Source organism: Verticillium nonalfalfae (assembly GCF_003724135.2).
Source record: "Verticillium nonalfalfae strain VnAa140/NRRL 66861 chromosome Unknown scaffold_204, whole genome shotgun sequence".
Lineage (NCBI taxonomy): Eukaryota > Fungi > Ascomycota > Sordariomycetes > Glomerellales > Plectosphaerellaceae > Verticillium > Verticillium nonalfalfae.
In genome coordinates this window covers 23,473-36,874 of record NW_021167429.1, presented here as the reverse complement: position 1 = coordinate 36,874, position 13,402 = coordinate 23,473, and the positions used below count along the sequence as shown (strand labels likewise).

The 13,402-nt window shown below is 55.1% G+C and overlaps 4 protein-coding genes across 4 annotated transcripts; 2 read left to right on the top strand and 2 right to left on the bottom strand.

Annotated features, from left to right (window-relative positions):
• Nucleotides 1–1,027: 1,027 nt before the first annotated feature.
• Nucleotides 1,028–2,902, top strand: D7B24_003701 (uncharacterized protein; the record flags this gene model as incomplete). Its single annotated transcript, XM_028637888.1, has 3 exons — nt 1,028–1,236; nt 1,301–1,588; nt 1,642–2,902. The coding sequence occupies 3 exons, from the start codon at nt 1,028–1,030 to the stop codon at nt 2,900–2,902; spliced, it is 1,758 nt and encodes a 585-aa protein (XP_028490579.1).
• A 180-nt stretch (nt 2,903–3,082) lies between these two features.
• MAE1 (NAD-dependent malic enzyme, mitochondrial) lies at nt 3,083–5,012 on the bottom strand (the record flags this gene model as incomplete). The annotated part of the gene is made up of 3 exons (XM_028637887.1): nt 3,083–4,404; nt 4,467–4,659; nt 4,716–5,012. The coding sequence occupies 3 exons, from the start codon at nt 5,010–5,012 to the stop codon at nt 3,083–3,085; spliced, it is 1,812 nt and encodes a 603-aa protein (XP_028490578.1).
• Nucleotides 5,013–6,400: 1,388 nt separating this feature from the next.
• On the bottom strand, nt 6,401–7,981 carry D7B24_003699 (uncharacterized protein; the record flags this gene model as incomplete). The annotated part of the gene is made up of 2 exons (XM_028637886.1): nt 6,401–7,362; nt 7,414–7,981. 2 exons carry the CDS (start codon nt 7,979–7,981, stop codon nt 6,401–6,403), a joined length of 1,530 nt encoding a protein of 509 aa, XP_028490577.1.
• Nucleotides 7,982–8,936: 955 nt separating this feature from the next.
• Nucleotides 8,937–12,651, top strand: D7B24_003698 (uncharacterized protein; the record flags this gene model as incomplete). Its single annotated transcript, XM_028637885.1, has 2 exons — nt 8,937–12,426; nt 12,485–12,651. The coding sequence occupies 2 exons, from the start codon at nt 8,937–8,939 to the stop codon at nt 12,649–12,651; spliced, it is 3,657 nt and encodes a 1,218-aa protein (XP_028490576.1).
• Nucleotides 12,652–13,402: the final 751 nt, after the last annotated feature.

Below are 13,402 nucleotides of genomic sequence, written 5' to 3'. Positions count from 1 at the left end.
CGGACCCAATGGTCAGCTCAGGTCGATACCCAATGGTCAGGTGAGCTTATACCTCCTGCAGAATACCTAGTCACGCCTCGCCATGTCGCGCGGGCCAAGGAACGCTAAAGTCACATGAATAGCGGGGCAGATGATCTGATAAGATGAATCTGATAAAATTTGCACCGGCCCAAGCTCGAACCCCGCTTCTACCCAGCCGACCATAGGCCGATCCCAGAGGAGATTCCGAGGCATGCTGATCCTGGCCTGCACACCCAAAGACTTTTTCCAGCCTGATGATTGCTTGGACTAACAGCGCTCGCTTCGCGGTGTCATCCACTCACCCTCGGCTCGTTGTCCCGTATTCTGACTCGATCCGCACGAGGAAGCAGAATCTGCCTCAGGGGGCAACAAGCATGCCAAGCCTGGTCTCGTCCATGTTGGAATTCTCCGCTCAAGCATCAACGGGTTGGATCTGAGAGCCAGTGACACCAAAAGACAACGAGCCATGGGATGAGTATCGGGCAAGCTACGACGCCTTCTCACATCATGGGGCGCTACGTGAGGCACAGGTTGGTTGGCACGAAGAGGTTGCCTACTTCATTTCCACCGTCTGCCCAATACGGATTTCTGAGCCGATTCTCGAACACAGCGTCCCCACCCAACCCGATGGGTGTGCTGATTCTCCTTGGCCGGCCAGAAACTCTTTGGCGGTTTAGTGGGCTAACCAAGGATGGTAGCTGGCGAACTGCCTTCAAACCCTGGACCTGCAAGTGACCGTCCCTTCCGCACTAGCAAGATCCTCGCCCAGGGTCCTTCGCCCGTCCGAGCCGATAGCGGCTCGGCCTTGGCCCTTGGGCGCGTCTTCATATATCATCCCTGTGGCGCCCCTGGCAGATGCCCGTGTTGCTAGTGTCCGATCTCTGTCCATTTGTCAAGCCCCTCACTCGTTACAGCGGATAACACGGTACAACACCACAGAGCGCCGACCTTTTTGATCTCGACGGCATCACCTCGCTGTTCTGCTTGGCAGCAAATCCCAGCGACCATGGACGTGTCGACTCCCAAAGGTCCTGCGGCCGAACCTCAAGCGGCAGCCGAGGCGGCTCACAATTATAAGCACAACTCCGATGATCTCAAGGTCAGCCCCCTCACCATCGAAGAGGGGTTCTCCGAGGGCGTCCAAGCCGGTGTTCGAAAAGTCGAGGCAACGGCCATGGTCTGGAGTAACTGGCATCTCGCCCTGGCATATGTAACGTGAGTGGTAAACAGGCGCACGGGCGGCGCAGTCTCACGCGGACTACAATCTAACACTCGAAAGCATTTGGTTCATCTACGTTATTCTCTCGCTTCAAGAGGTCGTTGTTCGGGCCTTGACGCCGTTTGTCACAAGCAGTTTCTCGATGCACTCGTTGACAGCGACAACATCCGTCATGGCGAGCATCATCGGCGGTCTTTCCAAACTTCCTCTGGCAAAGATTCTCGACACATGGGGTCGTCCCCACGGTCTCGCATTGATGCTACTCGTCTGGGTGCTCGGTTTTGTCATGATGGCTGCTTGTAAGAACGTGGAGACGTACGCTGCTGCACAAGTATTCGCTGTCGTCGGGTAAGTTGCCTTGTCCCCCTACCAGCCAGCGCCAATGGACTGATGATTTCTAGTGCGCAGGGTGTCAGCTACTGTCTGACAGTCTTCATCGCCGACACGTCGACTCTCAAGAATCGCTCACTCATGCTGGCATTTGCCTCCTCGCCTTATATCTTCACTACATGGGCCGCCGGCCCTATTGCCGACAGCGTTCTTGCTGGCCCTGGCTGGGAGTGGGGTTTTGGAGTCTGGGCCATCACGACACCAGTCGTCGTCTTGCCACTGATATTCCTTTTCTTCTGGAATCAGAACAAAGCCAAGAAGATGGGCCTGCTTCCTGAGCAAAGCACTATCAAGAACCTGACGCTCAAGTCTGTCGGACGTTATCTGATTGATATTGATGCCGTTGGCCTTCTGCTTCTTGCTGCTGGCATGGCACTCTTCCTGCTGCCCTTCAACATCTACTCGTACCAGTCCGAAGGCTGGAAGAGCCCGATGATCATCAGCATGATTGTCGTCGGCGCCGTGCTCATCGTTGTTTTTGTCTGCTACGAAAAGTTTTTCGCTCCTGTCACGTTCATTCCCTTCGAGCTGATTGCCGACCGGACCGTGCTCTGCGGTGGGCTCATGTTCACGTTTGTCTTTTTCAATTCTGGCATTTGGGGCGCCTACTTCTCTTCGATGCTCCTAGTCGTCTGGAACCAGGGTGTCGAGAAGACGACGTACATCATCAACATCTACCGCACAGGCTCTTGCTTCTTCGGCATCGTCGTCGGTCTGCTTATCCGCTACACTGGACGCTTCAAGCCTTTCGCGCTGTACTTCCTCATTCCGCTCATGATGCTCGGCGTTGGTCTTATGATCGAGTTCCGACAGCCTGATCAGAACATTGGCTATGTTATCATGACTCAGATCCTCATCGCCTTCGCAGGTGGTCCCATTGTCCTCTGTGGCGAGATGGCCATGATGGCACCGTCAGACCATCAGCACATTGCTGTCATCATCGCCATTCTTGACCTCTTCGGCAGCGTTGGTATGGCCATCGGCTCCACCGTCGCCGCCGCCATCTGGACAGGCACTTTCAAGAACAACCTTATCAAGCATATGCCCGAGGGATTCAACAACATCGAGAACATCTACAACAACATGTATGCGCAACTTGCGTACCGGTACGGTACCCCTGAGCGTCACGGTATTGCACTCGCATACGGCGATTCGCAGCGAATCATGCTCATCACTAGTGTCACTGTGCTTGTCGGTGCCCTTGTCTCGACCGCTTTCTGGAGGAACATCAACCTCAAGACCATCAAGCAGGTCCGCGGCAACGTGATCTGAGAGCACGCAGCTTTTCATCTAGTACATAGATTAATACGCGGTCATTCGTGGCCTACCTTGTCCCAGATCCTAGTTTCATGTGGCATTTGTCTTACAAAGTGACTAGAGCATAAACTTCGGACGACTTGATGTGCCAGAAATCTGTCGTACACAATAAAAAAAATACTGAATATGTAGCGTTCACCACGAGCCTACCCCGCTGGCACTGCCGGCTACCCTCATCTGACCCTTCGCCTCCCTGGACGCGTCCTCCATCTCCACAAACTTCAGCGGCCGATACTCCGGTTTCCACATCTGATCCCTAATCCACTCATCAAGGTCAGTGTCATTTTTGGGGATGTCCTTCTCGATAGCCACATTCTCAGCAACAGCAGCCTTGATCACATTCCTCGCAACCTGCACGCTGACGTCGCGTACAATATCAACACCCGGCAACAGCGGGGCCCTTTGATCCTTGAGGGCTGGGCCCAGTCCCGCGACTGCCTCGACAGCCGCCACGAGCATTTTGTCTGTGATGAGGCTGGCGCGGGAAAGCACAGATCCAAGACCTATGCCCGGGAAGACGACCGAGTTGTTACATTCGGCGATTTCAATCTCCACCTCCGAACCGTTCTCGCCCCAGGGCCCCTTGACGGGTTTAAAAGGCGAGCCTGTAGCAACGAGCGCCTTTCCGCCGGTCCACTTGAGTAGATCTTCGGGGGCCGCCTCGTGAAGCCGTGTCGGGTTCGAAAGTGGCAGGATGATAGGTCTTTCGGCGCCCTTGGCCATGGTTCTTACAATTTCCTCGGTGAACGATTTGGGCACAGTCGACGTACCAATCAAAACGTTCGGTTGTACAGTTTTGATAACGGAGAGAAGCGATGTGTCCTTGCCTTTCCACTCTGCCGCGTCCTTACAGAAGCCTTGTTGAGCGGGCGATACGTCGAGGGCGCTTGTAAGCAGGCCTGGCTTATCAACGAGCCAGATCTGTTCAGCCGCCTTGTCCTTGCTGATGTTGCCCTTGGCCGCGATAGCATCTCGAACCTGATCAGCTATGCCGACTCCTGCTGATCCGGCTCCGAAGATAACGAGACGCAAGTCGGTGAGTTCTTGCTTGCTCACGTGGAGGCCAGCCAGGATAGCGGCCAGTGTGACACAACCCGTGCCTTGTACATCGTCGTTGAAGCAGGGGATATGAGGACGGTACTGGTCAAGGATACGGCGGGCGTTGGCAAGGCCAAAGTCTTCGAAATGGATGTATGCGCGTGGATACAGGCGACGGGCGGCTTTCACAAACGTGTCGACAAAGCGGTCGTACTCGGCCCCGCGCACACGCTTCTGTCGCAATCCCAGGTACAGTTCATTGTTGAGGTGATCTTCATTGTCCGTACCGCAGTCGAGAACCACAGGCAAGGTACGGTTCGGGTGTATGCCGGCACAGACAGTAGTGAGAACGAGTTTCGCCACCGAGATCAGAATGCCACCTACGCCTTGATCCCCGATGCCGAGAATTTCCTCGCCATCTGTGTGTGTTTGTGTATGAGCTCTTGTAGAGACGTGGGCGATGGAAGAGATAGCATCTTACCAGTAACAACAATGTAATCAATGTCTTCAGGGTGCCCCCATTGCGCCAGGTCATGGTGAACTCGCTCGACGTCTTTGATGTTGAGGAAACAGCCCTCGGGTCTCCTAAAGAGCTCGGAATAATTCTGTATGGCATCGCCCTCGGTGGGTGTGTACACTACAGAGAACACATCTGCTAGGTGATCCAACAGAAGCTATATACATGATCAACAATCGCTGGGTAAGCTTCTCAAGCGTGCTACAGACCGACCTTGTAGTACAGGACCTCATTTTGCTCCTTGAGCGAGGTTAGAAATGTGTTGCGGGCGAGGTCATCGCTACGAGACGAGTACTGGCGCCAGGCTCGCTTGACCTGCTGGTCCAGGCTATGGACGTTGTCTGGGAGGAGGCCGGTAAGGTTGAACTGGCGGCGCTCATCCGGGGGAAAGGCGGTTCCTTTGTTGAGATAAGGTGTATTCAGAAGCGCCGTGCCCGTGATGGCACACTTGATGGCACCACTGGTACTCAGCGGCAGATGGGCGAACCTGGATGTCTCGTCTGCTGCCATGCTCGCGAAAGTGATGTGTCAGTAAAGAATCTCGAGTCCGTTGGCAAGTTTTAGGCACACGGTTCGTGGTCAAGATATCGAAAAACTTGGCAGACAACTGGATATGCAGTGGTGTGAAGGAAAGTTATCGAGAGGAGCCTGAGCAAGTGACCTGTCATGTGATGCGAGCTGACAGGTGGGAAACGCAAAAGGTCACTTGGAGCTGTCGCTGACGTCTTCAGTCGCTCAGCGATTGCACGCAGCAAGGCATCCACAGCTGCGAACTAATGCAGGCTCCGCTTCGCTCTACAAAGCTTGATCGATCTCGGAGCTGTGTATGCCCACTGCTGGTAAACGCGCAGCCTGTCCCAAAAACCTTGGAACAGCGACTCTTCAGGGTTTTCAGAGAGACGACCAATCGCTGCATATGGGAAGTTGTCACAGGCTTGATCGTGCAGAGGGGGGAACATGGTGGCATGTTGGAGCGCTTGGAGCCTCGCCCAGGTGGAGGGCCTCGTAGACGCAAGGTCGTGAGACAATCCGGGCGCGGACTATGATGGTTCAGGATTTGCTATTGCAGTAATAGGTCCTAGGGGCCTATGAGCGATCGCAACCACCCTCGATGCGCATCGCAAAACGCGACAGCAGTAGAGGGCCTCCGCGAAGCGAAGACTCGTATGTTTTGCCCGAAGGCCGAGTTGATTGCTATCTCATGCTGCGATGGACGGCGGATAAGGCGTCACGAGGTGCACAAATTTGTTGCTCCAATGGTACAGCAGCAGGTCACTTGAGCGCGCTGCCTCCATTCATGTCAAAATCGTGGACGGCTTTGGGGCCAAAAAAGGAATGATGAGAGAGAAATGTAGAAAGCAGAGAGCCTTGCAGTATCGTAGTAAAATTTTCTACAGTGATCCAGACCCCGCTGAGGCTGACATAAGCCCTGTGGGTGGCCCCGAGCAAAACAATGAAACGGCCCGTGCCTACCCGTTGTAGAAGACGCTTTTCCCTTGACCTTGAAAGTCGAGAAATGAATCACACGACATCCTGCCAGCCGACATGGAAGCCTTGCTATTGTATTGTCAGTCAACTCTGAATTTGACTGAAACTGTTGACTCGCAGATTTGGTCGTGTGAAAGAAATTGTGCCAAAGCTGGCCCTAAGCTAGTATTGAAGGCTGCCCGATGACACAAGGTGCTTGCTTCCCAGTCCGCGCCGTGATGCTGTGGAAACCAATATCGATGAGGTACATGGCTAGTTGAGGCATCAGCAATATAGGCACAGCACATCACCGGATGCTACCTGGCGCGTGAGTCTTGTCGTTGACATTCATTCTCGTAGTCCCAGATCCACAAATAAACAATGATAAATCATGGTACGGGCCCAACGCCATCAAGGCGCGTCAACGCGACTCAAATCAGACCAGCCCTCGCTGCCTCACCCGCGCCATCCTCGACAAGCTCACCAACACCCCTCTTGCCCTTACCAATGCTACCTTCGCTAACGCCCATCCTTCGGGCGACATATCGCTGTGCAATGATGCCGACGGCGAGACTCAGCTGCTCCTCAATCCACTCAGCAGCCCATTCCCTGGGATCGACACCACCACTCTCGACAATCTCCCTAATCTCGTCGGGGACCAACGAGCGCAGGTGCTGGTCTTCGCCATCTTCGCCGCTACCAGGGGTCAGAGGGTTCGCGGCGTCAAGCCACTTGACCCATTTCGCCGGTATGGTCTGACTGACGGTTGAGTACTCTATCTCGTGAACAGGGTCAAGCACAAAAACGGCGAAGCAAACAAAACTGTCCGTCTCCTTGGGATCAGCAACGGCAGGCGAATCCTGACCATTTTCAATGGCAGCTGCGCGTGCGAATAATGCAGCGTCCGAATCGACGCTTATGGCTTGGATCGCCAGGAAAAGATCCGAACTGCGCACAGGGTTGGTCTCGCTGACAGATTCGGTGGCTCGCACTTTGGCCTCTGCAATGCCGCCATGCGCGGCGAAGTACTCGCCAGCATAGCCCTCGGCGCCGGCGCGGCAAAGTTTGGTGCCCTCCACCAGGCCCTTGATCAGCCCGAGATCGCGAGCTAGCTCGGACTGCTTCCACCAAGGGCCGTCACGCCAGCCGGAAGCTACATCATTCGACCTCCGGCTGGTATTTTCCTGGCCCTTCTGGATGACCATCAGGTCGCCGCCCTCGACCTGAGCCATGACGCGGGAAAAGACTTCATACACGAGGGGATCGAGCGAAGGGTAGCCGACCATATCATGCGTAATGTGGATCATCAATCGTTCGTGCTGGCTGATTGGGGGAGCAAGAGTGTGTAGGAGGTCGGTGAAGGTGGGAAGGGCCTGCTGGCGTAGGTTGTCTCCTGGGAACGCGGTTAGAAACGCTTGCGAGAAGCCGCAATATGATCACTCACCCAGGGCCCGGAGCCCGCCAACATTGCCGCGCACCTGTTCCGCCCACTTCTTGGCCTCTTCGTTGTCCCTGATTTCCTTTACGGCGGCCTCTGCCTGCTTCATGGCAGCAGTTGCCGTGGAGAAGACACTTCCCCACCAGCCTCCGCCAGAAGGAGCTTCAGCGGGGGCTGCAACAGATTGTTCGATAACAGCCCTCTTCTCCGACTCTTGCACATCGGAGCTTGTGGCGCTCGGGGTGAAGCTGGCTCGCAAGGATCTGGCGCTGTCGTTGGATTTGCGGGGAGCTGTGGCAGACTTATCGTCGGCGACAGTCGGTGTCGCAGTCCGTCGAGCAGGAGATCCCTTGGTAGCAGGCTCCCGAACACGCGGTGTGTGTGGGCGGGAGGGCTGCTCGAGGTCCTTCTCAAGCTCGGCAAAGATGTCCTGGTCTTCCATGGCCTTGGAGGCGGCTGTCGTAGGTTTGGACTTCTTTTCGAGTGACTTCTTCGGGGCATCGTCAACAATGCCCTCGAATAGGTCATCAATGTCGTCGCCGGCGGCTGCGGTCTTGCCCTTCTTGGAAGTCATTGTAACGATTCTGGTGATGGTGTTTGCTACCGGGGGATTGGAGTTGGGAACGCCAGGGAGGCTCTAGGGATGGACAAGACGAGTCTGGAGAAGGTTGTGTTGCGATTTCGAAATCGGAAGGCTTGATGCTTTTGTCAAATCGGTTCAGAGAGCACCAGCGAGGCTGCAAAATAGACAAAATCACAGTGCTCCCTGTTCGTTGGTTTCGGTAACGTGATAACATGAAGCTCAGAGCATCCGTCACCAGGACATGCAAGCTGTCAGTGGGGGGGACGGGCTAGGCCAGGTGAGGTCTAGTACTCGAACGGCTTAGCCTTCTCGATTGTTCATTGGACTGATCGCCAGTCCAAGGGGAATGAGTGGGTTCTGAGTGAAGGGTAGCAGGGGAGGTACGTACCTGGCACCAGTCGTGCAGCCGTGGCCCATTCGGGAATCAAATTACAGTCCCAAGCAAAACGACTGACGAGACGAGGGTCCTCGACAGAAGACCGTCTACCCTACTGAAGGCTTTGATATTCATCCGGCAGAGAGCCGACTCTTTTCTCAAATCTTGGAGAACGCAGCCTCTGAATACTCGGGGGGATTCCTTGGCCTCCCCGAATCGAGAAAAAGAAGCACAACCCCTGCCTCCCTTTCACAGCTCACGGCTCTCTCACCTCCAAGCCGCCCCATCCAACTTGATTTTTGTCTGTCCTCAGAAGACAGCCTCCATCCCACACATTCACAGCGACAGCTCTTTCTCTCCCCTTCGCAACAGTCACCTCAATCATCATACCTCTCGGGTCTCTTTAGGTTGTTTCACATTTCCTTCCTTCAGTGAAGAGATTGTCACGACATCGATCCACCGCATGTCGCTACTCTTTATCTTAGACTAAGCCTGAGTCTGCCACTACCACCCTCTCAGATTTACACCAATTTTTTGTACCACGCATCATCAGCAACATCGCCAATTACCATGGATCGCCCTCGTGCTGGCCGCTTGGGTCGGCGAAAAACACAGCCATCGCTGACGACCAGCTTTGACATGGCAGAAAAAGCCGACCCTGAGGACTACGCTCAGAACCCTCAGAGCGCCCAGTCGACATCGCCAGTTGCCACCTTCTCCCACCAGACACCACAAACCGCCCCTGCCGGGCGACGCGGCGCTCGGCAATTGTCTACGCCTTTTGCTTCATCCTCTGCTCAGACTGCCTCCTCGCCATTTTCTGGCGGCGCTGCATCTCGAAGGAAGCGTATTCGCACGTTTGGCTTTGATGGCAATCCCGACGATGATGACGAGACCAACAAGAAGGGTTCTCACAATCTTCGTAAGCGAGCCAAGATCGACTACTCAGCACATGATTTTGAGGACGAGCTTCCCGAGATTGCCCTCCCTGCCCCGCGTACCGCTACTCGTCGACGAAGGGCCGAGAGCGAGGTGGTCGGTGACGGCTTCACGCCGCCCAGCACACAGCGCCGGCGCGCCAACTCGCGGGAGTTTTCTCATACAGATGACACTCCCGCCGGTCGCCGCAAAACCCCGGCCAAACGCCTTGCAGACCCGCAGCCCTACTTTCCTCCCTCAGACGATGTTGTCAAGGACACGATTGAGGTTGTCGGCGATTCCAGCGATCTGCACACGTCTGACGAGGTGTCCGACCATGAGTCCAAGGTTGAGTCTCCAGCAGCCGAGAGAAAATTCAAGCGACAATCTGCAACACCAGGCGGAGGACACGCACGCCCGACGTCGTCTTTCGAGCGATACGATCGGTTCGGCAACAGCAGTCAGCCAGACCATGATGCGCAGGCCAATTCTCGTGACAACGGCCAGGCTAGCCTGGAAATCGCACATCCACAACCCATACACATCAACCATGTCTCAATTATCACGGCTCCCCAGCTCTCTCAAGATTCAGACACACAGGCTGAGCGGCATTCCGACATGAAGATTGAGAGACTATCTAGCCGAGCCGCTCACTTCACCTCCTCGCCACGTGCCTCGTCAGCCGAACAATCCGCCGCTGGCCATGGGGTTCCTGCAGTTGTGCCTACAAGCATGAGGGCGCAGCCCAATACACAGATGGCCGCTGCACCTACAGCTCCTTCTACAGGCTTCTCATCGCTAGACCGGAATGGACGCGGCGATGACGGAAACGCGGCGCAACTGACAGTCAACGAACGAGCCCACGTCCAGATAATGTCTGAAAGCGATACTGCCGGCAAGGTCGATAGTACAGAGAGCCAGCTTGCACCGAACTCTTCTTCTGGACATGAGCCGCCCAACACACAGTACGGCGATGCCGTTGCAAACAACTCACAGGCTGGCCTGGTGGGTTCGAAGACGCACACCACGATTACGCAGAAGCACTACTTCACGAACGGGGCAACACAGCCGTCCCAGGAACCCCTAGGGAAAAGCATTGAAAGCCATGTCCATGGGCCTAGTAACATGGATGTAGACGAGGACGATGCCGAGATCCAGGTGAAGACTTATGCCTGGTCGCATTTGACGCCATATGTCGAAGGCGAAGTCGTCCTGCATCCTGAGCCGACAATGCAGGTGGCGACAGCTGGAGGGGAAGGTGATGTTGATGAAGACGGCGATGCACCCGATGGCGATGGTGAAGGAAACGATGATGAGCAGGAAGCTGCGGACAAGATTGATGCCGCCGCCGCCAACGACGACGCCGACCAGTATGAGGACGAGGCCGATCGGGACGACGGCGACAAGAGTGCATCGCAAACTGTTCAGCATGAAGAAGACAACAGTCTTCAAGCTGAGGGCCTGGCAGACGTCGACTCTGGTGCTGCCACGCCTCTGCCTCAAACTCCACGAGCGGGTTCTCCTGTATCCGCGTCTGCGCAGCAGACAGGTGCCAACACTCCGTCGGCCGGCGAAGACAAGAGCAAGGCTGCCGTGGTATCAGCTGGGATTCAACGCATGAGGAAACAGTTTCGATTTCCCAAGCTGAGTGACCCAGCCCATTACAGGGAATATCTCAAAGACCACAGCAACATGTCGACGGAAGAGCTGTGGGCCTTCCTTGCACACGTCAACACGACGCTTCTGGTCTGGCAGGAAGAATGGCAAAAGTGCGGTCGGCAGGTCGATGACGCGGAGAACGCAAAGAGACGTGAGATTCAGGACGCCGAGTATGAGAAGAAAACGGCCAACCTTTCTCAATTCGCCAAGGTTGACTCATATGTTGAGAAAGACTTCGATACTCGTGGCTATCGCGCTCCAATCAAGGAGAAAGAGCAGGGCACCTTCCACCAGCGGTGGCAGGACAGGGTTGAGGCCATGGCTTATGGCTATGAGTATGATCCTCATCCGTCCAAGATTGGCCAGCAAGACCCCATTGCCCAGCGTGATGGTATCATGGCAGGCAGACAGCTGCGAAGCCAGCCTCAACAGACTGCCAAAGCCGCAGAAGGTGACGCAGATGGCCTTGTGGTCACAGGCAAGAGGTCAAGAAATCCGCCCAAACTGTACGAAGGAATGTTACAAGATGATGTTCGTTCCGCGACGCCGGCGACCCAAGTTGCCGCCGCCGCTACCATCGCCAAGCCTATCCTTAAAAGGCGCGGCAGACCGCCTCTCAATCCGCACCCCGAGGATGTCTACCACCCGAATGAGGATGAAGACTCGGCGCCAAAGAACAAGCCAGGGCCCAAGAAACGGGGACCAAAGGGGAAGAGGGCTTCAGCTGTGGATACAGAAGCCGACACGCCCACCTCAGACTTGGCTCATGTGCCTCCAAAGCGAAAACGCGGGCGGCAACCAAAGATTATCGTCGCAGAACCTGGGTCTGACGTAGCAGATCCTGAAGACACGGAACCCGAGGAGCTAGACGAACCACTACCTAAGAGAGCCCGCACCACAAGAAAACGCGGCAAGAATGCACGCACGACCAGCTCCAGGCCGATCAGCAGCGAAACAGTTGTTGACAGCTCAGACGAGTCACGACCCACAACATCTTCGTCCAACGCCACCATATCAGATGACGGATCGACGTACAGCTTTCGCCAGAACAAGCGACAGCGTACTTCAAGAAGCGAAGCACAAGATGATGAAGAGATCGTTGAAGCTATTCAGCCTCCGAAAAAGAAAACACGCATCAACTTCAAAGCGTCCACTCGCCCCCAAGCAGTGCACAAGGCCATACGATCAGAAGCCATTCTCAGCGATATGGCTGCAGCATCTCAAGCTGCCAGCGCCACCCTAGGCGAACCGTCCCATTTGATGACTTTCAAGCATATGGGTGACGACAAATGGAGCGTAAACCGTAGTTCACGGCCAAGTCGTGATTCCTCAACAGCAGCGCCGTCCGCACACGTCGCCCCTACTTCCGCTGCCCCATCGGCGCCACATTCTGCAGCATCATCCGCTGCCCCGAGCCAGGCTGGCGATGACCAAGACTACCGCTTGATGACCAAGTCGCAGAAGATGTCTGCTTCAATGAAGAGTAAGCAGCACATCTGCCAAGCCAAACCTTATAGCACGACTAGCTAACTATTGCACAGAACGCTGGCTCAATGGCAGTATGCAGAATGCTGTCAATAAAAGGAAGGCTACTTTGGCTGCGAAAAAGGCGGCCAATGCGCAGGCAGCAATGGTGGCAGCTACGCCTGCTCCTCCGCAGCCCAATGGGCATAGCCAATTTACAAACGGAGCCCAATTCCAGCAGTAAGGGTATACCAAAGATCGACACTGGTCTCGAACGGGACTTTAGATGGCGCGATCTGACCATGGCCATGACAAAAATTAAAGACAAACTGAAGCCGCGGATCATTTGGTTCAGGATTGGCAACTCTAGGCGCCATTCTACATGAGTTGGCCCGAGAGTCGATTGTTGCAGTCCCGCACGGGGCCGCGTACAGTGGCACACAACGGGGAGGGGGCTTTGGAGAGCGCATCTTTGATACTATTTTGCCTGCTTACTGTGGACCAAGCCCGGGTAGTAATCCAGATGGCCAAGGGAATAGCTCCGATACTTGAGCAAGTTTTGTACGATTTGGAGGATGGGAGTATGGAGAAGGGGGTAGGTGTAAAGCGTCAATAGGCGTCGTCAAATACAGTGGCTGTGAGTAGGAGCTTCGGATATCGCTGAGGTCGCTACCCGACACACTATACAATGATCCTTTGAATTTCACAGCCGGTAACCTGTAATGGTGGAAATCGGTTTTGTAAAACCCAAGTCACCTGTTGTGTACATCACGCAAGGTTGGCAGGTAGCATCGTGTGACTTTGCTCAAATCATCGGATTTCATCTGCCTTGATGCGAATGCCTGGTATGAAGTCTCCCTTTACACGCCGCAGCCCAAAATGCAGAGCCTTCCAATCCAGCGAGGAAAAAAGAACCGTCCCCGTGCCAGGTCATCCCCCTCGGTCCGCTCCCGCCTCGCTCTATCGTTGTCGGCGGGACCTGCTCGGTATCATCG